The sequence below is a fragment of the Pseudopipra pipra genome, chromosome W, assembly GCF_036250125.1.
Source record: "Pseudopipra pipra isolate bDixPip1 chromosome W, bDixPip1.hap1, whole genome shotgun sequence".
NCBI classification, from domain to species: Eukaryota; Metazoa; Chordata; class Aves; order Passeriformes; family Pipridae; genus Pseudopipra; species Pseudopipra pipra.
Window position 1 is genome coordinate 18693684 of NC_087580.1, and position 22034 is coordinate 18715717.

Genomic DNA, 22034 nt, shown 5'->3' on the forward strand with positions numbered 1-22034 from the left:
CATTGTCTTGGTCCCATTCCAGGGGGGAATGTCCTGCCACAGTGTCCCAGTGTGCCTGTAATTCCATCAGGCCCTGCAGTGTCACAATGGTCCCTTGATTCCACAACTTCCCAAATGTTTCCAGGTTCCTTTGGTTCCATGAGGCCCCCATGTCACAAAGGCCCCTGGATTCCAGGAGTTTCCACAGTGTCTCAGGGTCCCTTTTTTCCAGGAGGCCCTGCAGGCTCCCAATTGTCCCTTGATTGCAGGAGGTTCCCAAATGTCTCAGGGTTCTTTGGTTCCAGGAGGCCCTGCAGTGTCACCTTGGCCCCTTCATTCCATGCAGGCCCAGGCAGAGGAACCCCAGCACGGAGCCCCCGACCCCCGTCAGCATCTTGGGGGGCGGCGTCCGACGGCAGCTCGGGGTGGGGGGGCAGCTGGGGGCAACTGGGATATACTGGGAGAGACCAGGAGTGACTGGGATCATCCTGGGACTGACTGGGATCATCCTGGGACTGACTGGGCCCTGTGGAACACCCTGAAAGTTCTGGAGGGGCTGTTTTAAGTGAGCTCTGGAAAACTGTCCTGGCTGTGCAGGGCAGGGAATGCTGATGTTCTGCAGGCCCCCAGCTCTGCTCTCTGGCTCCTGGTTTCCCTCGTGCTGGGCAGTTGGAGCCCAGGCAGGGGCAGCCCTACAGGAGGTTGTGGTGCTGCAGGGCCCAGGGGCTGCACCCCGAGGAGCTCCTGCCCCAGGGGCTCAGGGACCTGGCAGTCTGTGCTGCTGGGGGCAAGATCGTGCCCCGGGCTGTGGCTCCTGGGTGCAGAGGAGGAAGGAGAAGCACAGCTTTGGTCCCCACTCTTGTGGCCGGAGGTGCAATAGGCTGGGCTGGGGGTGGTGGCCTGGCTGGTCTCTCTTTGGCCTCGGTTGTGGGGTCTGCAGGGCCAAGTTTTGCCCTGCCCTGTTTGCAGCCTGGTGCTGACCCACTGCTGGGGCCCCCGGGCAGGTGGGTGTTTCTGCCCTGGGCTGTTCTCACTCACACCACATGTATGTGAGGGGGCACTAAGGTGTGTTCTCCTGCCCTGGGAGAAATAGCTCTCATTAAAATTTCGGAGATGGCCAAATAAGTGAAACAAAGAACTTTATTAACAGCGTTGGGTGCACCCAACTCGTGACCAGGTTCCAGCACCCCCAGGATGGGAGGGACGAGCCCTTTTAAGACCCTTCGATTTGCAGAACCACTCCCTCGCTCCTCCCATGCCAGGCCTCGCTCTTTTCTTCCTTCACAGGCCATCTTTGCTTGCTGCTGCAGTCCCTTGGTTGTCCCCATCCCCCTGTCAGGTTGTTTCCCTGCCCCGGCCGCACGGTCCCTTGGCAGTGAGCCCAGGCTGCTCCCACCACCTCACGTTCTTCCCGGCTCACCTTGGCACTGCAGCAGTGAGGAAGCAGAACTGTCAGGAGCAGTAGGCAACAATGAGCAGCAATGGGCAACCCCAACAGAGCTGTGTGGAGCAGCAGGTAGGCAGGACTGTAAGCAGCAGCAATCAGGAACTTTAAGCAGAACCACAAGCAGCCCACCAGTCCCTGACCACAAAATGGCTCCTCAGCTTTCCAAACAAAATGGCCCCCAGGTGTCTGCGCACGAGGCAGCCCTGGAAACCCCTGCTTGTGATAAAACCTCCTCCCTGGAGCACAAACTGGGCCATTTGCAGTGGGACCTGCTGGGGGACCTGCCCTGGTCCCCGTGGCTCTGCTCTCTGGGGACAGGGAGCCTTTGGGGACTCCCTCACAAGCCACCCCCACTCATGTCCTGCTGGTCACCCAGGTGGCCCTGGCAGTGCTTGGGAACATGACTGGGATGGGGGGTGTGCCCACCCGTGCCAGCAGGGAAGGGCACAAGTTCCAGGGGGGATGTCCAGGGAGACAGGACACTGCAGAGGAAGGGCCTGGGGGGTGCAGAGTGACAATAGAGAAGGGAGGGCGGATCTTTGGCATCCCCTCCTCTGCTTGCTTCAGGCTTCAAGAAGACACCACAGGAGAAATCACATGGAGAAATATTTATTGATCAAAGACTATTAAAAGCCTCAGAAACAGGGGGGAAAACGTCCTTCCTGGGGGACACCAGTCCAAGGAAACTCCTGGTTTCTGTCCAGGCAGGAGCAGGTGCCCGTGGGCTCCAGGGGGTCAATGCAGATAAAATCACTGGGGGGGCTCCTTCAGCAGCAGCATTTAATGCATTTGAACAGGCCAGGGACCATCTCCATGTCCTGCACAGAAGGGCTTCACCCTCCTCAGGATCCCTGAGTGACACAATGACACCAAAACCCAGGAATGACAGAGCAGCTGCACCCACTAACTTGGATTTTCCCTTTTTCAAATGTCATTTAACTCACTAAATCCATCTCTTGCCTAGGAATGGTACAGCACAGTCAGGCACAGAAAGAATTTGAAGGGCCAACACCCATTTACCAATTCCAAATTTTAATGGTTGAAAGAAAGGCCCATTTTCCTTTTGCTCTGTGCCACCAACAACAGGAATCGTTTCTGACTAAATTGTCCTTTCCTCCTCTTTCAAACCCAACATGCCACTCCAGGATCTCCCAAGAAATCCATGTTCTCCCTCCCCAGTGTCCATGGAGCAGAGGTTCAGCTGGGGATGACACCTCTGGGCCCCCACACACCTTCCAAGGGCAGGAGCCTTCCTGCCTGGCCAGGAGCCCTGGGGGGAGTCCAGGCTGTGGCAGCTCCTGTTTGTCCCTTCCCCACGCACATTCCAAATCCCTGCTCTCACACTAAACCCTCCAAAGCTTTCCAAACCCAAATCCTTTCCTCTGCTCCTCTCTCACTGGGACCATTTCTGCCTCCTTCCCCTGCAGCTGGAGGAACCTCCCCAGCTGCTGCTGCTCCCTGGCATCAAACCACACCTTCCCAAACCCTGACTATTGCTCAGTTCAAAGAACAAATCTAGAGATTTCAGTTCACTTCTCTTTTCTCTGACAAAACAACAGCAACTGAAAAACCGTATTATAATCCACAAACTGAATCTCTAATTCACTAATCACTAATTGAATATTGGCACAATTAACACAAATCCAACCCCTGCAAACACTAAAGCTGACACTAAAGAATGCTCTGAACACACAATCCCAGCTTAACAGCTGCTGTGGCAATTTACCTTCCTTCAAATATTTAATGTGCATCAAATGCTTTAAAATGCACCCAAGAACAAACTACTGCATTTAACACTTACAGCAAGTGAATTTTCCTTTTTTATATCTATTATGGGCATCCCTGAGTCAGACAGGATTCTAATACTATAACACACACTCCCAGTAACACACACTCCCCAAACACTTCACTTTCTCCAGCACTGACCATTGGGTTTGACAAACACAGTTCCCTGAGCAAAGCCCTCCCCAAAGCAGCTCTATGGGCAAGAGCTCTGTGTGTGACTGATCTGTGGGCAAAGCACACCTGGGGCCTGGAACCCACCCCCTGACCCACACCTGGGGCCTGGAACCCACCCCCTGAACCACACCTGGGGCCTGGAACCCACCCCTTTCACTCAGTCAGTAGGGATTTCTTCTCATAAGCCAAATATCACACTCCTTCTTTTACAGTTCTAGCATCACTTTCACAACCCAATTCTATTCTATTCTGTTCTAGAGCTCCATTTCTAGGATGCTTAGGTATACCTTTTCTATGCTCAGCAATGCCTTAATAAAATTCCAGGGATCTTGCTTTGAACTCACCAGATCCAGGGACTGAGATCTCCCAGAAGAATATTTTCACTGCTCGCTGGAGTCCTCAGGGTCCCGGAATCCCTGGAGGGTCGACAGCATTGTCCCACCTGGCTCACCAAGAATTGTCCCTGAAAATCGTTGGGAAGAAATGAAACCCTCCAACGCCCCTGGGAAGTGTTGGTGAGCCAGGCACTGCTTTGTTCTGGCTCCCAGAGACAGGGAGCCAATCATTCCAGCCCCACCTGTCCCTTTCCAGACTTTTCACACATTTCTACATTTGAACAAACAAACAAATTCATGTTCATTGCTTCTAATTTACCCCAATTAATGAACTAATGAATTCTCTTCATTAATTAAGACTCTAATTAGTAGTCTATCCTTAACTGGCTAATTTGGTCCACGTTCTTTGGTCCTGTTAGCACTCCTCCTCAGACACAGAGTCAGCTTTGGAGTCCTTCCAGCTCCAAATGTCTTCCCCTGCAAAGAACCCCCTTTCCTGCAGCCCCACCCCCAAAGTAGTGCTCAGCCAATCCGAGCGCGCAGCGCTGATGACTCATCAGTTGCCGGCCAGACCCGCAGCGCCCAGCGCTCCCCGGACCCCCCCAGGGTCCCCCCTCGGCCCCAGCGCCCCCCGGGACGGGAATTTGGGCAAAGGGGAGGTGGGGGGTTCCCAGGCCGGGCCCCCCCGCGCCGTCCCGGCCGTGGCGGCTGCGGCGGGGGCCGAGTGCGGGCGGGAGCGGCCAAGAGCCCAGCGCTGCCCCATCCCGACCTGCCCCAGCTCCCACGGGAATGGGAGGAGTGGGAATAGGAGGGGAGGAGAAAGAGAGGGAGGGAGAGGAGGAGGGGGAGGGGAAGGAGGGGAAGGAGGAGGAGGAGAAAGAACGCACGTGGATGCACCGCCCGCTGTATCCGCAGCCCCCGCGTCCCGGGAGCATCGCCCCCCGCATCCCGCAGGTGACCGGGGAGGGGGAGCTCGCCCCAAATATCTTGAGGCACTCTGGGATTTTTTTTGGGCTGCAGGGGGATGTTTGGGTCTTGCAGGACCCCAAAGCTGAGCCGCAAATGCCCCTTGGGGGGATATTGGGGATCCCCGGGAGGTGTTTTTTGGGGGTCCCGGGGTGGGTTCCTGGCACAGCCCCGACGATGAGCAGGGGGATGTTGGGTCCCCGGAGCCACGTGGCGATCGCCGGATACCGGCGGGGAGTGGGGGGGACACGGGACAAACCCACCGGCTTTGGGGACCCCTGGGACAGGCGGGGGTTGGAATCTGAAACGGGGGCCCGGAGAGGGGGAACTCCCGGCAGTCTGGAGAGGAGGGGGGAGCAGCGAGGGCGGTGGGGGGAGCCGGGACCCCCGGCAGCCTGGAGAGAGGGCTGGACACCTTGGGATCGCCAGCACCCCGAAGGCGAGAGTCAGGGGAGAAGGGACCCTGGGACCCCGAAAGCCCCCGACCACCCTAAAAGGGCCCCCGGAGAGGGGAGCCCCCGGGATCCCCGGGACCCCCAGCAGCCCAGAGAAGGGGGATCCCCAGAATGGCAAAGTGAGGAGCCCATAAAGGAAGGACCCCTGGGATTCCCGGGATCTCCGGCAGCCCAGAGAGGGCGGGAACCCTGGAGAGGGGGTTCCCCAATACATGTGAGACCTCCAGCAGCCCACACAGCAAGGACCCCAGAACCCCAAAGTGGATGGACCAGCGAGGGGGAACTCCACTGCTGAGTGGGTTGTTTTGGGCTGAATCTTGGTGGTTTGGAGGTTTTCTTGGCCAGAAGCCGCCCAGTAACATCTAGAGATGGCCTTGGGCAGGAGGAACCCACAAGCCAATGCACTCACACTTTGTTTTTCCCCACACAGCAGGATTTCTCCTTCCCAAACCTTGGCCAGATGGAGGAGGAGGCTGCGAGGAAGAGGAAGATGCCCCAGGACCCCCAGGCAGGTGAGGAGGAAGTCAGTGCCCCTTTGCCCCTGTCTTGTCCTGTATCTCCCAGCTGAGCATCGCCCCCGGCTGCAGGACAACCCCGCTGCTGCCGCCGTCCTGCCGGGGCCGGAGTTGGGGGGATGTCCTTGGCCTTCCCTGTGGGCCGGAGGCAAATCCCCTCCCTGTCCTTCTTCCCTCCTGCCCCAGGCCCCGAGCTGAGGACGGAGAGCCCGGAGGACAAATCCCCCCGGCAGAGCCTGGTGGGAGAGGCCGTTTTGAAGGGCTCCACGGCGCAGGAAGGCAGCGGGGAGGGAAAGCCACGAAGGTACCCCAGGAGGAGGGTCTCCAAAGCCAGCCCAGGGTGCTCTGAGGAGGAAAGACCCACCCTGTGCCGGGAAGGCGACGAGGGCTTGAGCCAGAGCCCTGACCTGGATGTCCATGAGCAGCCTCACACCAGGAAAAAGCCCTCCAAGTGCTTGGACTGTTGGAAGAGCTTCAGCCAGAGCTCCCACCTGATCTGCCACCAGCGCACCCACAGCGGGGAACGGCCCTACATGTGTGGGGAATGTGGGAAGAGCTTCATCTGCAGCTCCAACCTGATCTGCCACCAGCGCACCCACACTGGAGAACGGCCCTACAAGTGCTTGGAATGCAAGAAGAGGTTTCAGACCAGCGGGAATCTCCTCCTGCATGAAAGGACACACACAGGGGAGAGGCCCTTCCTCTGCACCCACTGTGGGAAGGGCTTCATCCAGAACTCCCACCTCGTCAGCCACCGGCACATCCACAGCGGGGAGAGGCCCTACAAGTGTGGGGAGTGTGGGAAGAGCTTCAGCCAGAGCTCTGCCTTGACCTCACACCAACGGACCCACCAGTAAGGGAAGCCCTAAAGGTGCCTCGACTGTGGGAAGAGCTTTGTCTGCTGCTCCAACTCCATCACCCACTGGAGGAGTGATGTCTTCCCACATTGGGAAGACACCTGGCTGGTGGTCTCCACATCCTCCTGGTTCCCCACAGGCACCTGGGTGAACACAGTGGGAGAAACATCCATGGGGTCACAAACTGACCTGGGAAATTCAGTGGGAAGAGCTGATTTGTTGAATTTAAAACAAAGACATTCAACAAAGACATCTAAAGCCCCACCATTTTACTGGCATTTGGGGTCATTTGGAGATCCAGGGGAATATTTGGGAGGATTTGGAGTTTCTGGTGGGATGTGGGGGAGATTACCCCAAAAATGGGGGTTCCCAGCCTGGGCAAACGGGGCCACATTCTCGTAGTTGTGCCAGCAGTTCATGTCCCCCTGATCCTGTCTGTTCTCCAGGAACTCCCCTTGGCTGTTCCAGTGCCTGGCCTGGGTCTCCCCACACGGGGTGTCCCCCCCAGGTGCCCAAATCTCTGCTGAAGTGCCTGAGCTGCTCCCAGTTGGAGATGTACCCGGGCAGGAACCTCTCCCGGTCGGGGCCGTTCACTCGGCTTTTCCCAGGACCTGGAACAGCCCTGGGTGTGCAGGGACACAGGTCAGGGGGTGCCCCCCCAGCAGCCCTCAGCCCCCCCAGCAGGTTGGGAGCTCAGGGGGCCACCCCGGACCCCCCTTTCCCACCCTCATCTGCCCCACAGCTGCTGCAGCACCAGTTACTGGGTGGGGGAGTCCCCCCATCAGCCCCCCAGGGACGGACAGGGGGGTTGGGCACCTGTGGGCAATCGTCACCAGAGCAAGCACACAAAGGGTTACAGAAGCAGTGGACATTCCCAGGGCGGATCTGCCCCCTCCCAGAGCCCCAGGGAACCGCTCCAGGGCTCAAGTGATGGGGGACAGGGGAGACCCATGTGGGAACCCCCTGCCCTCTGTCCCCCTGCCCACTGTCCAACACCCCTTTTCTCCCCTCTCCCACCCTTTTCCCATCATCCCCACCGTCCCCAGCTCCCCCCCAGCTCGGTTTGGGGGTGTTTCTTCCCCGTGCCCTGCTCGGTTTCACAGTCTCAGCCCCCTCCTCGCTCACTTTGGAGGTCCCAGCCCCCCTTTTCTCCCGTTCTCCCCCCTTTTCCCATTGTCCCCTGAAAGGCAGCTGTTAAATATTGGGTGCTGAAAAAGCTGCTCCATCGTGTCCATTCCAAATTAAGCCTGCATTTCTTAGGAGGGACTGGCATCCAAAGGGCAGCAAGAAGAGTCTTCTAATTCTCTTCTGCTTGATCCTCTGTGCAGCTGCCCATTTTCCCTCAAACCAGGCGGGAGAACAGGAAGAGCCCTGGTGTGGTCGGGGAGCAGCGCTGACCCCAAAGGGCTGCATTTCCCCTGCCGATGCTCCTGCTCTGCCCTCCCCCGGGGCTGGCTCTGCCTGGCGCTGGCCGGACGTGCCGGGGCTCCTCACTGAGCAAAGCCCTTGCCAAAGTTGAGGGGCAAGTGCCGAGCCCGGCTGGCCTGGGAGGAAGCGACAGCAGCGCGGGCCGAGCGGGCGGGATGGGGTCCGAGCAGCGGCGGGAAGTTGCAAACTTGGCAGCCAAGAAGTTGAACTAAAGTGAAGCAGCTCCAAAAGGCCGTGGTCTTGGCGTGGGGGCGGGAGGAAGGGGAGCTCCGTGACTGCGGCCGGGGCTGGTTGGGAGCGGAGCGGCCGGGGCTGCCCCCGGGGCTCGCGGGGGCCAACGGGGAACGGACAAACGGACCAACGGACCAACGGCCCCTGCGCTTCGGCAGCAGCAGCGGCAGCAGCAGCGACTGTAGCGACGCGCTCTCGCTCTGACTCTTGTTCGGGCTCTCCTTGCTCGAGCTCTTCGTCCTCCTCTCCCTCTCCCGGTGTCCCGCTGTCCCAGTGTCCCTGTGCCGGTGTCCCATTGCCGGTGTCCCTGTGCCAGTGTCCCACTCCCGCTGTCCCTGTCCCGTTCCCGGTCCCCCCTCCCCTTGCCGGCCCGGGCCATGGCCCCGGCCGTTCCCCTGTGCCGGGCGGGGCCGCCCCGTCCCCGGCCCTGGGCGGCCCGGCGCGGTCTCGCCCTCGCCCGGCTCCCGGCGCGCCGGCTGTGGCGCTGCTGGGCGCTCCTGTGGGGCTGGCTGTGGGACGGGCTCGGCCTCGCCGCCCCTTGGCTCCGCCTGGCTCGAGCCCGGCGCCTGCCGGGGCCGGCGGGGGCCGCGGGCGCCGCGGCCGCTGCCGCCTCCTCGGCGGCTTCCCCGGCCAGAGCTCCGCCGCTCGCCAGCCCGGCCGCCGGCAGCGAGCCGCCGCTGCCCGCTGCGGCTGGGGAAGCCCGGCCCGGGCCGCTTGAGGGGCGCTCGGGGGCCGTGCCGGTCCCCGGCCCCAGCGCTGACGGCCACGTCTCGCCCGCACCGAAGGCCAAGGAGCCGCTGCACGAGCGCTACCGGCTGCATTCGCTGCTGGGCAGCGGCGGCTTCGGCCGCGTCTACGCGGGGACCTGCCTGGCGGACGGAGCCCCGGTGAGTGCAGCAGGAGGAGGAGGAGGAGGAGGAGGAGGGCGGGACGGGCGGCGAGCTCAACCCGCCCTTCCCCTCGGCTTGCAGGTGGCCATCAAAGCCGTGTCCCGGGATGGCATCCGGCGCTGGGGCGAGCTGGTGAGCGAGCGGGGCCAGCGGCAGAAAGCGGGGCGGGACGGGCGGGGACGAGCCGAGGCCCGGCAGGGTGGAAGCCGCCGGGACACCTGGAGGGAGAGTGGCCGTGGGCTCGGTGGGGGACGGGGAGCATCCAGGGCTGGCCGAGGGGGAGCAGGCAGACAGGCATGGCATCAGCCCCACTGACGACCCCGTGGTCCCCCCGCAGCCTGACGGCACCCGGGCCCCCCTGGAGATCGTGCTGCTGGACAAGGTGTCCAATGGCTTCCCTGGGGTCATCCAGCTGCTGGAGTGGTTCGAGCTCCCCAACGGGTTCCTGTTGGTGATGGAGCATCCGGAGCCGTCTCAGGACCTCTCTCGCTTACTGAGGGCGTGGGGGTTCCTGCCGGAGGAGATGGCGTGGGGGCTGTTCCGCCAGGTGCTGCAGGCCGTGCGGCACTGCACCAGCTGCGGCGTCCTGCACCGGGACATCAAGCCCCAGAACATCCTCCTCCACCTGGCCAGCGGCGAGGCCAAGCTCCTCGACTTTGGATGTGGCACCTTCCTTAAGGACACGGTCTACACCCAGTTTGCAGGTGAGCCCACAGCCGGGGGATGCTCCTGGTGCCGGGCATCGCATGGCCATGCCCGGGTGTGGCAGTGGAGATTGCCCCTTTGGCCGAGGGGGAACAGGATTAGTTCTTCAGCCAAGTTGCTTTTGGATGGGGCTGGGGGTTACTGTGAGACAGGCCCCGGCCTTGGCGACAGCCTGTGCCACCCACCCTGTCCCGGGCTGGGTCTGGGGCAGGGGGGAGCCAGCCTGACCAAAACCCCCGTGAGGGTAGCAGAGAAGGGGGTCAGAACTGTGCACCAGCTGGCTTGGTGTGCAGGCGAGGAAGGGCTTGGGCTGCTCCGCTCGCCTTGTTTGCCTTGGCTTATGATGAATTGTTGGGGGCAGTGCAGTGGGGCGGGGAGAAGGCACGGCTTTTCCCCACCACTGGGTGGGTTTTTCCCTTGCATGAAATGGTTGGGCCTTGCCAGGGCTTCCGCTGCCCTCTTGGACACCAGCGGCTTCTTCTCCAACCCAGAGTTTGTAACCAAGAGTCAGGGGCCGGCGAGAAGGCAGTGGGTCACAGCGTGTGCCACTGGGGCAGGCCCCACATTGCCAGGGCTGCTGGGGTGAGGCTCTGGGAGCAGGCAGCATCCACCTGCTGAACTGCGTCTGTATTCCGTAGGAACACTGTCATACAGCCCGCCAGAGTGGATCTACCTCAAGCGCTACCACGGCGAGGAGGCGACCATCTGGTCCCTGGGCATCCTGCTCTACCAGATGGTCTGCGGGAAGCACCCTTTCCGCAAAGGCCCCAACACCATCTGGGCCCAGCTCCCGTTCCCAGCACGGGTCTCTCCAGGTGGATACCAATCTTTGTGGCACGGGGGGAATAACGGTGTTGGGAGAGGGCAGCGGGCTCACGAGGACGCCGCTCTTGAAGCTGTTTGTGTCTCATGGGTGGCTGGAGGAGGTGGCCTGTGTCCTGCCATCCTGCTCTCCTCCAAAAGGGAGAATCGATGGAGAAGTTTGGGCACAGCTCTGAGCACAGCCAGCACAGCCTGGGCACGTGGACAGTGGGACAGAGGGGACAGGATCCTTCTCCAACTGACCGGCCATTTTCCCCCCAGGCTGCCAGCACCTTATCAGGTGGTGTTTGTCCATCCGCCCCTCGGACAGGCCAGCACTGGAAGACCTGTTGTGCCATCCTTGGGTGCAGGACATTCCCCGGCCCTAGAAGACGGGAGAGATCCACGTGCTCCCTTTGATCCAGGGGCCTGGCAGGTAACACCTCCACACATCTCTTGGCAATAAGAACCAAAGGAAACCAGACTTTTTTGTCAGCCTGTAGCACTGGGGGGGGGTCATCCCACGGGAACACGCCCCTGTTTGTGCTGGAGCTGGGCTGCAGACCCGGTCTCCCAAGTGCTGGTGGCCACCATCCAACCTGGTTTTGCTCGTCCCGCTTCACAGACAGCTGGGCCCTCGGCAGAACGCTGACAGCCTGGTCTGGCCCCCAGGGAAGGAGAAGGGGCCTCTGCAGAAGCTGTGCCGGGTGGGCCTGCTGCTGGAGACATCGAGGACGATGTCAGGGATGACAAGCTCTCAGCTGACCTGGACGCCGGCGAGCTGAAGAGGATGGACTTTGATTCTGGCCCCTTCCTCCAAGCCGTGCTCCACACGCCGTTTGCAGATGAGTCCACACCCAGGGGGTGCTCCCGGACACGGGCATTGCTCAGCCTGGCTGGGCACCGAAGGTTCCCCCTTTGCTGATGGGGAACCTGAGGAATTCTTCAGCCGGCTGCCAAGCTGCTTCTTGGCAGGAGGGCGGGCGGGTGCTCTGGGCTGGGTGTGAAATGGGAGCCCGGCTCTGCCCCCAGCCTCTGCCACTGCCCCTTTGCTGGGCGGGGCTGGGGCAGGGGCAGCCAGCCTGCCAAAAACAAACCCCCGTGGGGGGAGCAAAGGCGGGGCTGCAGAACACCAGCTGCTTTGGGCTGCAGGCCACGAAAGGCTTGGGCTGCCTTGGCTTAGGAGCCTTTCTTTGGGCCAGTGCAGCAGGGCAGGGAGAAGGCCTGGGTTTTCCTCAGCTGGAGGAGGTGGGGTTTTCCTTTGGCCTGCAGGGCTTGGGCCTTCCTCAGAACCCTGACAGAAGGTTAACATTTTACCTTTTTTTCTTGTTTCCACTTTTGGTTTGTAATCTCTGTTCATGAATTTGTTGTTTGTTTTCCAGGGAAGAGTTGGAGCTGGTGCCCAGTCCGGGTTGGGAAGGGCTGGGACCATCCCTGGAGAGGATCTGACGTCCCCTCTGAGAAGGCTGAGGACATCCTTTGGGACACGCTCTTCTTGCGGCAGCAGATCTTGGGAGGTAGATGCTCATCTTGCCCATCTTGTCAGCAGCAGTGGGATAATGGCTTTGGGGAGATGGCAGCAGGCACATGAACATCCCGCTCTTGCAGCTGCTGAGGAGGTTGATCTCCTGGGCTTGGCTGGAGGAGGTGGCACCTGTGTTGAGTAATTGCTGAAATCCAATCGATCTGGGATGACCCCAAATGACAGTTTAGTTTTCAGCTTGCTCGAGCTGTATCTCAGCAGCTTTTGGGTATCATTTTTGGCCCCCAGACAGGACACCTCTGCCTGATCTCCCGCGGATCCGAGGGATCTCTGGATCTTCACGCCAGCACCAGGACTTTGCTGCAGAAGAGCACAGATCCCCAGCCCAGTCTGGGACACAGGTAAGATCCCAGTGGATAACAAGGCATTCTTTTGGGGAATCCTGCCCATGTCAAACGTATGGATCTTTCAGCGCACTGGGGGGTTCTTTGGTATTTTGGGAATCCTGCTCATCTGAGACCTGTGGATCTTCGAGCCCTTTGGGTGGGTCCTTTGGTATTCTGGAATTTGGTCTCTGGCTTTGTTTTATGGATCACTATTGTTCTGTACTTGTATTTGTTTCTGTATTGTAACATTTTGGGTCTACTGTTTAGAGCTGGGAAGTGGGCAATCTGAAGGGGGAATTTGGAAGAAGTCCCCCCTTGGTTGCATTTTGCAATATTGGATGAAGATTGGCGGCCCCCCCGGAGGAACAGCTCCCAGGGAGAATTTAATGGAGTGTTGGAATCAATGGGTGGCTGTTCTGGAACACTGAATTAGAATCCATTGTTGCAGTTGATGCTGTTTGAGAAGGGGAACAGAAGTGGAAGGAGGTTATGTCTGGTGCTGTGTTTTTCCCTTTGCAGAACCTGTGAAAGGGCAGAAAGATTGTGGTGTGAATGCAGCACCCTCAGAGCCCTTGGTGTGAGCCGGGAAAGGAAAATCAAGCTGAGGGACAAGATCAGTCTAATTTGGGGACATTGTTGGAGGTTGGAGTTGCAGTTCTGGAAGAAATCCCTGAGGAAATGGTGCCCCCGGGGAGAGGAAGAGGACGAGAGCATGGGCAGCCTGCTTCAAACATCCCCCCAGGAGACTTGGGAGCAGTCCCTGTGCATCCTGTAAGAAAGATGGACACTGGAAATGGGATTGTCCGCAATCCCCCCAGAGAACCCTGAAGGAGACCCCAAAGGACCAACTAAGGACTTGCAATAGGGGGGGTGACTGTGTAAAGTAAAGTAACATCTATGTCTTAAGTAAGGGAGAATATCTAATGAATCTGGAAACTGTGTGTGTCGTGTAAAGCCCTGTGTGGCTGTCACTGAAGTGCTGAGGCTGAACAACAGGCCCTGAGCCAAAGCTGAGCTCTAGATGAACCTTCCAACCTAACAGTCTGTTTATCCCTGTATTTGCTCCTTAGCTAAAACTGTGTATGTTTGTTGGTCAAAGATGCAGTGTGGAAAGACTCCCCGTGTACCTGCCCCTGAACAAAATAAATGTGCTTCTTAGTGAGATCTGTGAGTCTCAGCTCATTAGTGAATGATATTTGAATGTGTTCCTTAATCAAATCTTATGTCTGATTGTGAGCAAAATGTGATCTTTATCTTCCTGTCTTTAGAGAGTGGTCAAGGCCCTGGCAGTGGATGTGTGGCCTTGTTTGGCAGCAGATGGGGCAGGTTGACTGCCTGGGTTTTCCCCTTAAGCCCTGGCCAGGCTGTGGGTGGAACCCAGGAGGAGAAGGGAGCCAGATGGTTTTGCACACTCGTAGCTCTGTGAGCTTGTTTCTGCAAGGCCAGAAAAGCTGGACCCCCTCCCAGCACAGATGGAGCCCTCCCCTACGAGTGGACGCCCTGGGTGGGATTCCCCGTGCCCGGGAGGGGTTCTCCAACCCTTGGCTGCGACCGGGGCTCCCCCGCTGCCGGGCGGGCCTGGCTGAGGGGAACAGATGAGGGCAACTGGGCAGGGAGCTTTTCTACTCACTCCAGGCACTCTTGGTAGGAACGATGAGGTGCGTTACTGAGCTCAGCCTTTTGTCATTCTTTGCTGCTCTGCACTGCAGGAAAATTACACACTTGTTCTCCAAAGTTGGTGTCGGTGTCTCTTGTGCTGACCCTCGTCGCAGGCAAAAGAGTTCCCTGGGGCCCTGCAGTGTCACAATGGTCCCCTGATTCCTGGGACAACATTCCTAATTTACTGTCTAGACTGGAGGAAAATCCCAGGAAGGGCCGTGGTTTGTTAGGACTTGCTTTGTCTGAATGAGCCCCGGGGGGCTTTTGGTGCTGAGTCCTTGAACCTCAGGTACTGAGGGGAGATTGCACAAACCTGTCCAGAAGTGAAAGTCAGAAGGAGAACCCAAAGTATCTCAAAGCATTAATGGGTCCCACTGAGGGCCATTCCCAAGACAGGCTCCTCATGGACTGGTTGGAGGAGAGGATTGGAGGCCATGATTGCACAAAGCTCTCAAAGGCTCAGTTTCCAAAGGAAATCCCAAAGCTCCTTAAAAACCCTGGAGGACCTACTGACAAAGCCTCTCCAGGGACTAATTAAAGCAGAGAATTGGAGACCATGATTGATCAAACCTCTCCTAGACTCAGAGTCAAAAGGAAAGGCAAAGGACCTGAATAAACCTTTAGTCCCTTCAAGCATTAACGAGCCCCATTGAGGGCCCTTCCTGACCAAGCCTCTTCAGGGACTCATTAGAGCAGAGAACTGGAGGTCAGGGTTGCACAAACTTCTGCGAGATTCCAAAGCAAAAGCCAAAGGCCTTGGAAAACCCTGCAGTCCCTTGAAGCCTTCAGGAGCCCCCCAAGGGCCATTCCTGACAAAGCCTCCCCAGGGACTCTCCAGCAGATCCTTGGGGGCCGTGAGTGCAGGGAGGCAAAGGCTCTGTGCAGGCAGCTGAGATGTTGAGCACAGCCTGGCTTGGTTGGAGGCAGCAGAAAGGCCCAGCCCTGACCCCCAGCCCGGGGAAGGCAGATCCTGTCCCTCCCGCCTGGCTCAGGGCTCTGCCGGGGGCACTGCCTTGGGGGGGTGACGCTGAGGGAAGGACAAGGGGGTGCCAGTGCCCAGCCTGCCCGGGCCCTTTGCTGTGCCCTGCCAGCAGCAGCCTCCCCGTGCTGTGCCCAGGCTGCTCCTTTCAGCTGCGGGCACAGACAGGGCCCAGCTGTGCCTGCTGCTGTCCCATCCTGCGCTCAGCACGAGGGACGGGGCAGCCCAAAGAGAAGCCCCGTTGCTGGAGGGAGCCCAGGCCCTCAGGCACAGGGGATCTCCCAGGGCCTGTGCCAGCCAGGGGCCTTGTGCTGGGCTGTCACAGGCCAGGGCAGGGGCAGCTGGAGAGCCCCTGGCCCAGCCCTGAGTCACGGGCTGAGCCATCAGCTCCTGCAGAGAGAAGGGACCTCACAGGCCCTTCCCCAGATTGAGGGCAGAAATGTTCCTCACAGGAACTGCTGTGTTTATCCTGCTGCATTTGACAGCTGCACTTCTGCCTCTCTCTCACTTGGGCCTTCAAAGAGCTCTCCAAGGAAAAGCTGCATTGAGTCCCAGAATACCAGAGGCTGGAAGAGCCCCCTGAGCAGCCCTGCCCTGGCTGTGGCTGGGCTGCAGTTCCCTTTGCCCAGAGCAGCCCCTGTCCTGCTGGGTTGGTGCTCGTGGCTGCAGCGCTGTTGGTCCCAGCCCAAGGCTTTGGCTGTCCCTGGGCAGTGCTGGCCCCACAGGGAGCGTCTCTGCAACCACCCCCACCCAATGGGCTCTGCTGGGCAAGTGTTTCACAGGGGACATGGCTGGGACGGCTGGGCTGGACTGACCCAAGGGATATTCCATTCCATGGGATGGCATGATCAGCAATAAACTGAGAGAAAGGAAGGCAGAAAGGAAAGTGGGCAGGGGACAGACGGGGATGTCCTTCATTAATACATTTGTCTTCCAAAGAAACCTCTCCATGGACTGAATTCTTGCCTCCCAGGGGCTTTCTTGGTTTCTGCACGTGGCCTTTGCTTTTTGCTTTCCTCTCTCCAGTTAATCTCCCTTTCTGTTGACCAAGGATTTCTTCACCTGCTTTTCTCCTCTTGTCTGACTGAGGAGGGGAAGGGAGAGAGCAACTTGGCTGTCCCTGGATGGCCAGACAGGTTTAACCACAGTCACCTTGCCCAAAGCTTCTCTTCTAGGTACCCCCAGAAATGTCAGGTGTCCACACCTGAGCTTGGTTATGCCCTGCTCACCCCCTCCCCCAGGGCGGTCAAGTGCAGAACCCCTGTGGATCTCTGCAGTGACAGGGGGATGCCAGGAATTATCAGGGTTGGAGGCTGAAGGGAGTTGAACAGGGGACAATTGGGAAAAGCCCCCCACGGTGACTGGCCCAGAGCATGCGCAGTCCCTCAGCACCTTCCCGGCCACAGCTCCTCATTGGCTGCCCGTCCGCTCGGGGTCCCATTGGCTGGCTATTGGCTACACTTGGCTTCATCGCAGTCTCCCATTGGCTGGCCCTTCGCGCCACCACGCAGCTTCCCCATTGGCTGCCTCTGGGCAGCTCCCCATTGGCTGCTCCCCGGCAACAGGGCTGCTCTCTTAGCAACAGCACCGACCCTTCAACCTGCACTTTAATTCAACTGGGCCAGTTCCAGGGCAACTCCATATCCTCCCCATCCACCGCAGCTTCACATTTTCCCTTAGCAGTAGCAGTGGAACATTGGCCCAACAGCAACTTCACCTTTTCCCTTAGCAGAGTTCCAAAGCCTTGGTGCCACAGCCGGGCTGCTGCAGGAGCCGAGCTCCTTGCAAAAGCCCCAGGAGGCACCCAGCAAGCCAGCAGAGGCAGGCAGAGGAGCAAACAAGAGAAAAACTTGTGACAATCCAAAAATGGGAGAAGGTGTGCCAGGCGGATCTCGCTTGGAGACCGGGGAACCAGCCATGGGACACTCGGGGCCCATCTCGGTGCCAGGAGACCTTTGCTTGTGTGAGAAATAGAAACCCAGTCGGGCAATTTCCGATCAGAATTTTATTATATGATAAAAGCAAATTCAGTGCTGGGTGATCAGGGAAGGGGTTCAACAACTCCCAACGCCTGTCACACCCAAAGAAGACAGTTGTTCTACATTTATTTCCAGCTACTTCATGAATATTCATTATACATAAGCATAAACATTACATATTGTTAAGTCAGACATTCAACAGATGTTTTTCTTAACAGGAATGTTATCTATAAGCATCTGTAATATATTGTCAAGTCAGACATTCAGCAGATGTTCGCTGCTTATCTATACAAAGTTATAAATTTTTAAGAAAGGTGCTATTATCTAGCTAACTAAACAAAATTCCTTCACTAGAAATCCTACACAAGGTAAAAGGGAGGTAACTTGTTTTATCTCTTTATAGGGGCCCAATTAAGTTTTACGATTTGTTTTTCTTTTCTCTCTCCACGTCATATTGACTTTACACTGTTTTCTCCTAATTAGCCCAAATCATTTTCTCAGTTTATCACACTTGGATCCGGGTGAACGGGCCAGGGGGCATCCAGGGGTCCCACGGCGAGGGGATTTAAGGCCGTGCCCGGGGACTGTGGGGAGCTGTTGCAGGACTGCTGCGGGAGCTGCTGCCACCCCCTTCCCCTGCGGGTTGGGTTTGTTCCTCGGAGGCTACAAGGCGACCAGGGCAGAAGCCCAGCAGAGATCTACCAGCTTGCAAGGCAGCGGCACTTCCTGGTGCTGCTAACTCCTGTCCTGTGCTTTTAACAGTTCCCCTTAGCTTGTCCCACTGCCCTATCTCCCTTCTTTCTCTCTGCTCTTTTGTGTTCCAAAACAAAGTGGAATTCTCGTTTTGGGATCCAGCATCTGGCCTCGTTTGTGCCTTAACCTGGCTTATGGGAGTGTTTTAGAACCTGGTTCCCCTCTGCATCGAAGCGGATCGGAACAGCTGGGGTCCCCAAATGGAGAAGGAGGGGGGTGGGACCCACAAAACTGAGAGAAAGGGGGAGGTAGGACTCCCAGATTTAGTGGGAGCAACTGGGGCAGCTGGAGTTTGGGGGTCTGACGGGAAAGGGGTGGGAGAGGGGGGAAAAGGGACGAGCTTTGCATCGTCAAAGTGAGTGAGAAGGGGCTGAGACCTTGAACTGAGCAGGGTGGGGGAGGGGGCCACCCCCAAACCGAGCTGTGGGGGGAGCAGGGGATTGCAGGGAGGGTGGGAAACGGGTGGGACAGTGAGGGAAAGGGTGAGACAGGGCGTAGGGGGTTCCATGGGGGTCCTGTAGCAGGATGCTTTGCCTGGAATGGGGTAAAACAACTCCAACAAGGCCCTGTTTGCAAAACCCCCGGCGGGAAATGAAGAAGGGGAGTCACGCTGCTTTTGGGTTGAATAATGCTGAAACCAGCCTGACTCCTCAATCCCAAAGGGAAACATCCTGAGAGGGAGGGGAAGATGTGGCAGAGCTGGGAAAATCCCCGGGCAAAGGAACAAACAGGTGACACCCCTGAGAACTTCTCCAAGGCTGCTGGGCTGGCACAGCCTGGACACACCTGACTGACAGTCCAGCACTTTATACGAGAAAAGCCCCCCATTTTAAGGGCAGGGTCTTGTGACATGTCCCATCAGACCCGCAGGGATGGACAGGGACACTCCTAGTGTGGATCCAACCCCCCTGAGCTCCAGGGAATCCCTCCAAGCCTCATGTGATGGGGGACACAAAGGGACCCCTCAACCTTCTGTCCCACCTCCCTCTTCCCCACTCTCCCTCCTCTTTCCCAATGTCCCCCCAATTTCCAGACCCTCCGTGCTCAGCCAGGGGCTCCCAACCCCTCCCACTTAGGCTGGGGGTCGCAACCCCCCTCACACTCAGTTTTGGGGATCCCACCCCTTTTCCCTTCTCTCCCACCCCTTTCTGATCATCCCATCAAACCACAGCTTCCCCGTGCTCTGCTCTGGGGGTCCCACCCCCTCAACCGCTCAGCTGAAGGGGTCCCACCCCCTTTTTCCACCTTTTCTCCCCTTTCCCCTCCCTTTTCCCTGTCATCCCCTGTTGCCGGGGGGGGGGGGGGGGCGGGGGGGGGGGGGGGGGGAAGTGGAAGGCTTAGACAAAGTTCATTAAAGAAGTCCTGCCCTTGAGTCCCGAGGTGCAGAAAGGACTCCCTGGCTTTCTAAACTCCTGCTCAGAGAGGAGCCTGGGGGCGGCTGGATCCAATCTCAGCCCTGGATTATGCCAAGGGTTGGAATTTAAGGAATTACAGAGCTGTGATTGAACCACTTTTGTCCTGCAGGTTTTAATGATGGAAAATCAGATATATTGATATAAAATGAACTCATCATTATCACAGATGAACAGACAAAAAATTTTAATCAGAATTATTTACTACACAATAAAACACTAAAACTACCAGTAGTACAGGATAAGTACAATATAATTGAAGGAATTATACTAAAACTGGCAAAAAATTAATAACTATTAAGTAGACATTTGATAATTCCCGCAGGCCAAGGCTCCTGGGGAGATCTCTTTTGCTCACCCTCGAGGACTGACCTTGGGGGGGTTCCCCAGCCAAGGGGGGAATCTCCAACCATACACCCCAAGAGGGGTTATGTTGGAAGAACCTGCCCCTGGGAAAGGGGACTGGAACTTTATAGTATAAAGTGATGGACTGACAGCCCTTGGACTCCAGGGGTTGCCTCACCATCAGGATGTTAATTCAGGGTTGAACCCAGACTGGTTCCAACATCTCCTGGCCTGGCCTGGGCCCCTCTCAGCTCAGCACTGATACATTTGCAAATAGGGCATTGTCTTGGTCCCATTCCAGGGGGGAATGTCCTGCCACAGTGTCCCAGTGTGCCTGTAATTCCATCAGGCCCTGCAGTGTCACAATGGTCCCTTGATTCCACAACTTCCCAAATGTTTCCAGGTTCCTTTGGTTCCATGAGGCCCCCATGTCACAAAGGCCCCTGGATTCCAGGAGTTTCCACAGTGTCTCAGGGTCCCTTTTTTCCAGGAGGCCCTGCAGGCTCCCAATTGTCCCTTGATTGCAGGAGGTTCCCAAATGTCTCAGGGTTCTTTGGTTCCAGGAGGCCCTGCAGTGTCACCTTGGCCCCTTCATTCCATGCAGGCCCAGGCAGAGGAACCCCAGCACGGAGCCCCCGACCCCCGTCAGCATCTTGGGGGGCGGCGTCCGACGGCAGCTCAGGGTGGGGGGGCAGCTGGGGGCAACTGGGATATACTGGGAGAGACCAGGAGTGACTGGGGTCATCCTGGGACTGACTGGGATCATCCTGGGACTGACTGGGATCATCCTGGGACTGACTGGGCCCTATGGAACACCCTGAAAGTTCTGGAGGGGCTGTTTTAAGTGAGCTCTGGAAAACTGTCCTGGCTGTGCAGGGCAGGGAATGCTGATGTTCTGCAGGCCCCCAGCTCTGCTCTCTGGCTCCTGGTTTCCCTCGTGCTGGGCAGTTGGAGCCCAGGCAGGGGCAGCCCTACAGGAGGTTGTGGTGCTGCAGGGCCCAGGGGCTGCACCCCGAGGAGCTCCTGCCCCAGGGGCTCAGGGACCTGGCAGTCTGTGCTGCTGGGGGCAGGATCGTGCCCCGGGCTGTGGCTCCTGGGTGCAGAGGAGGAAGGAGAAGCACAGCTTTGGTCCCCACTCTTGTGGCCGGAGGTGCAATAGGCTGGGCTGGGGGTGGTGGCCTGGCTGGTCTCTCTTTGGCCTCGGTTGTGGGGTCTGCAGGGCCAAGTTTTGCCCTGCCCTGTTTGCAGCCTGGTGCTGACCCACTGCTGGGGCCCCCGGGCAGGTGGGTGTTTCTGCCCTGGGCTGTTCTCACTCACACCACATGTATGTGAGGGGGCACTAAGGTGTGTTCCTGCCCCAAATCCTGTGTCTTGGACCCTCTTGGTGCTTTCCTGGAGCATCTTCTCCCAAGCTGGGTCCGTGCCTGTTCCTCCCTGGAGCACAAACTGGGCCATTTGCAGTGGGACCTGCTGGGGGACCTGCCCTGGTCCCCGTGGCTCTGCTCTCTGGGGACAGGGAGCCTTTGGAGACTCTCTCACAAGCCACCCCCACTCATGTCCTGCTGGTCACCCAGGTGGCCCTGGCAGTGCTTGGGAACATGACTGGGATGGGGGGTGTGCCCACCCGTGCCAGCAGGGAAGGGCACAAGTTCCAGGGGGGATGTCCAGGGAGACAGGACACTGCAGAGGAAGGGCCTGGGGGGTGCAGAGTGACAATAGAGAGGGGAGGGCGGATCTTTGGCATCCCCTCCTCTGCTTGCTTCAGGCTTCAAGAAGACACCACAAGGAGAAATCACATGGAGAAATATTTATTGATCAAAGACTATTCAAAGCCTCAGAAACAGGGGGGAAAACGTCCTTCCTGGGGGACACCAGTCCAAGGAAGCTCCTGGTTACTGTCCAGGCAGGAGTAGGTGCCTGTGGGCTCCAGGGGTTTAATGCAGATAAAATCACTGGGGGGGCTCCTTCAGCAGCAGCATTTAATGCATTTGGACAAGCCAGGGACCATCTCCATGTCCTGCACAGAAGGGCTTCACCCTCCTCAGGACCCCTGAGTGACACAATGACACCAAAACCCAGGAATGACAGAGCAGCTGCACCCACTAACTTGGATTTTCCCTTTTTCAAATGTCATTTAACTCACTAAATCCATCTCTTGCCTAGGAATGGTACAGCACAGTCAGGCACATAAAGAAACTGAAGGGCCAACACCCATTTACCAATTCCAAATTTTAATGGTTGAAAGAAAGGCCCATTTTCCTTTTGCCCTATGCCACCAACAACAGGAATCGTTTCTGACTAAATTGTCCTTTCCTCCTCTTTCAAACCCAACACGCCACTCCAGGATCTCCCAAGAAATCCATGTTCTCCCTCCCCAGTGTCCATGGAGCAGAGGTTCAGCTGGGGATGACACCTCTGGGCCCCCACACACCTTCCAAGGGCAGGAGCCTTCCTGCCTGGCCAGGAGCCC

At 58.0% G+C, this 22034-nt stretch overlaps 2 protein-coding genes and 1 long non-coding RNA gene across 3 annotated transcripts; all 3 read left to right on the forward strand.

The window, feature by feature from the left end:
• The first annotated feature begins 5490 nt into the window (after positions 1 to 5490).
• LOC135404356 (zinc finger protein 239-like) lies at positions 5491 to 7258 on the forward strand. Its single transcript, XM_064639083.1, has 2 exons — positions 5491 to 5653; positions 5843 to 7258. Exons 1-2 carry the CDS (start codon positions 5602 to 5604, stop codon positions 6511 to 6513), a joined length of 723 nt encoding a protein of 240 aa, XP_064495153.1. The 5' UTR covers positions 5491 to 5601; the 3' UTR covers positions 6514 to 7258.
• A 679-nt stretch (positions 7259 to 7937) lies between these two features.
• On the forward strand, positions 7938 to 10661 carry LOC135404898 (uncharacterized). Its single transcript, XM_064639627.1, has 5 exons — positions 7938 to 8039; positions 8358 to 9297; positions 9329 to 10060; positions 10406 to 10582; positions 10648 to 10661. The coding sequence occupies exons 1-5, from the start codon at positions 7938 to 7940 to the stop codon at positions 10659 to 10661; spliced, it is 1965 nt and encodes a 654-aa protein (XP_064495697.1).
• Positions 10662 to 10699: 38 nt separating this feature from the next.
• Positions 10700 to 13601, forward strand: LOC135404357 (uncharacterized). Its single transcript, XR_010425626.1, has 3 exons — positions 10700 to 11004; positions 11194 to 12452; positions 12957 to 13601. It is a non-coding gene; the product is annotated as an uncharacterized LOC135404357 (long non-coding RNA).
• The last annotated feature ends 8433 nt before the right edge of the window (positions 13602 to 22034 follow it).

Coding starts and splice junctions, on each gene's coding strand:
- LOC135404356 (XM_064639083.1), top strand. CDS start 5,602: ATGGAGGAGGAGGCTGCGAGGAAGAGGAAGATGCCCCAGGACCCCCAG. Junction 5,654..5,842: donor GCCCCAGGACCCCCAGGCAG/GTGAGGAGGAAG, acceptor CTCCTGCCCCAG/GCCCCGAGCTGAGGACGGAG.
- LOC135404898 (XM_064639627.1), top strand. CDS start 7,938: ATGCTCCTGCTCTGCCCTCCCCCGGGGCTGGCTCTGCCTGGCGCTGGC. Junction 9,298..9,328: donor CACCTGGAGGGAGAGTGGCC/GTGGGCTCGGTG, acceptor GGGAGCATCCAG/GGCTGGCCGAGGGGGAGCAG. Junction 10,061..10,405: donor CCAGCTGGCTTGGTGTGCAG/GCGAGGAAGGGC, acceptor TGTATTCCGTAG/GAACACTGTCATACAGCCCG.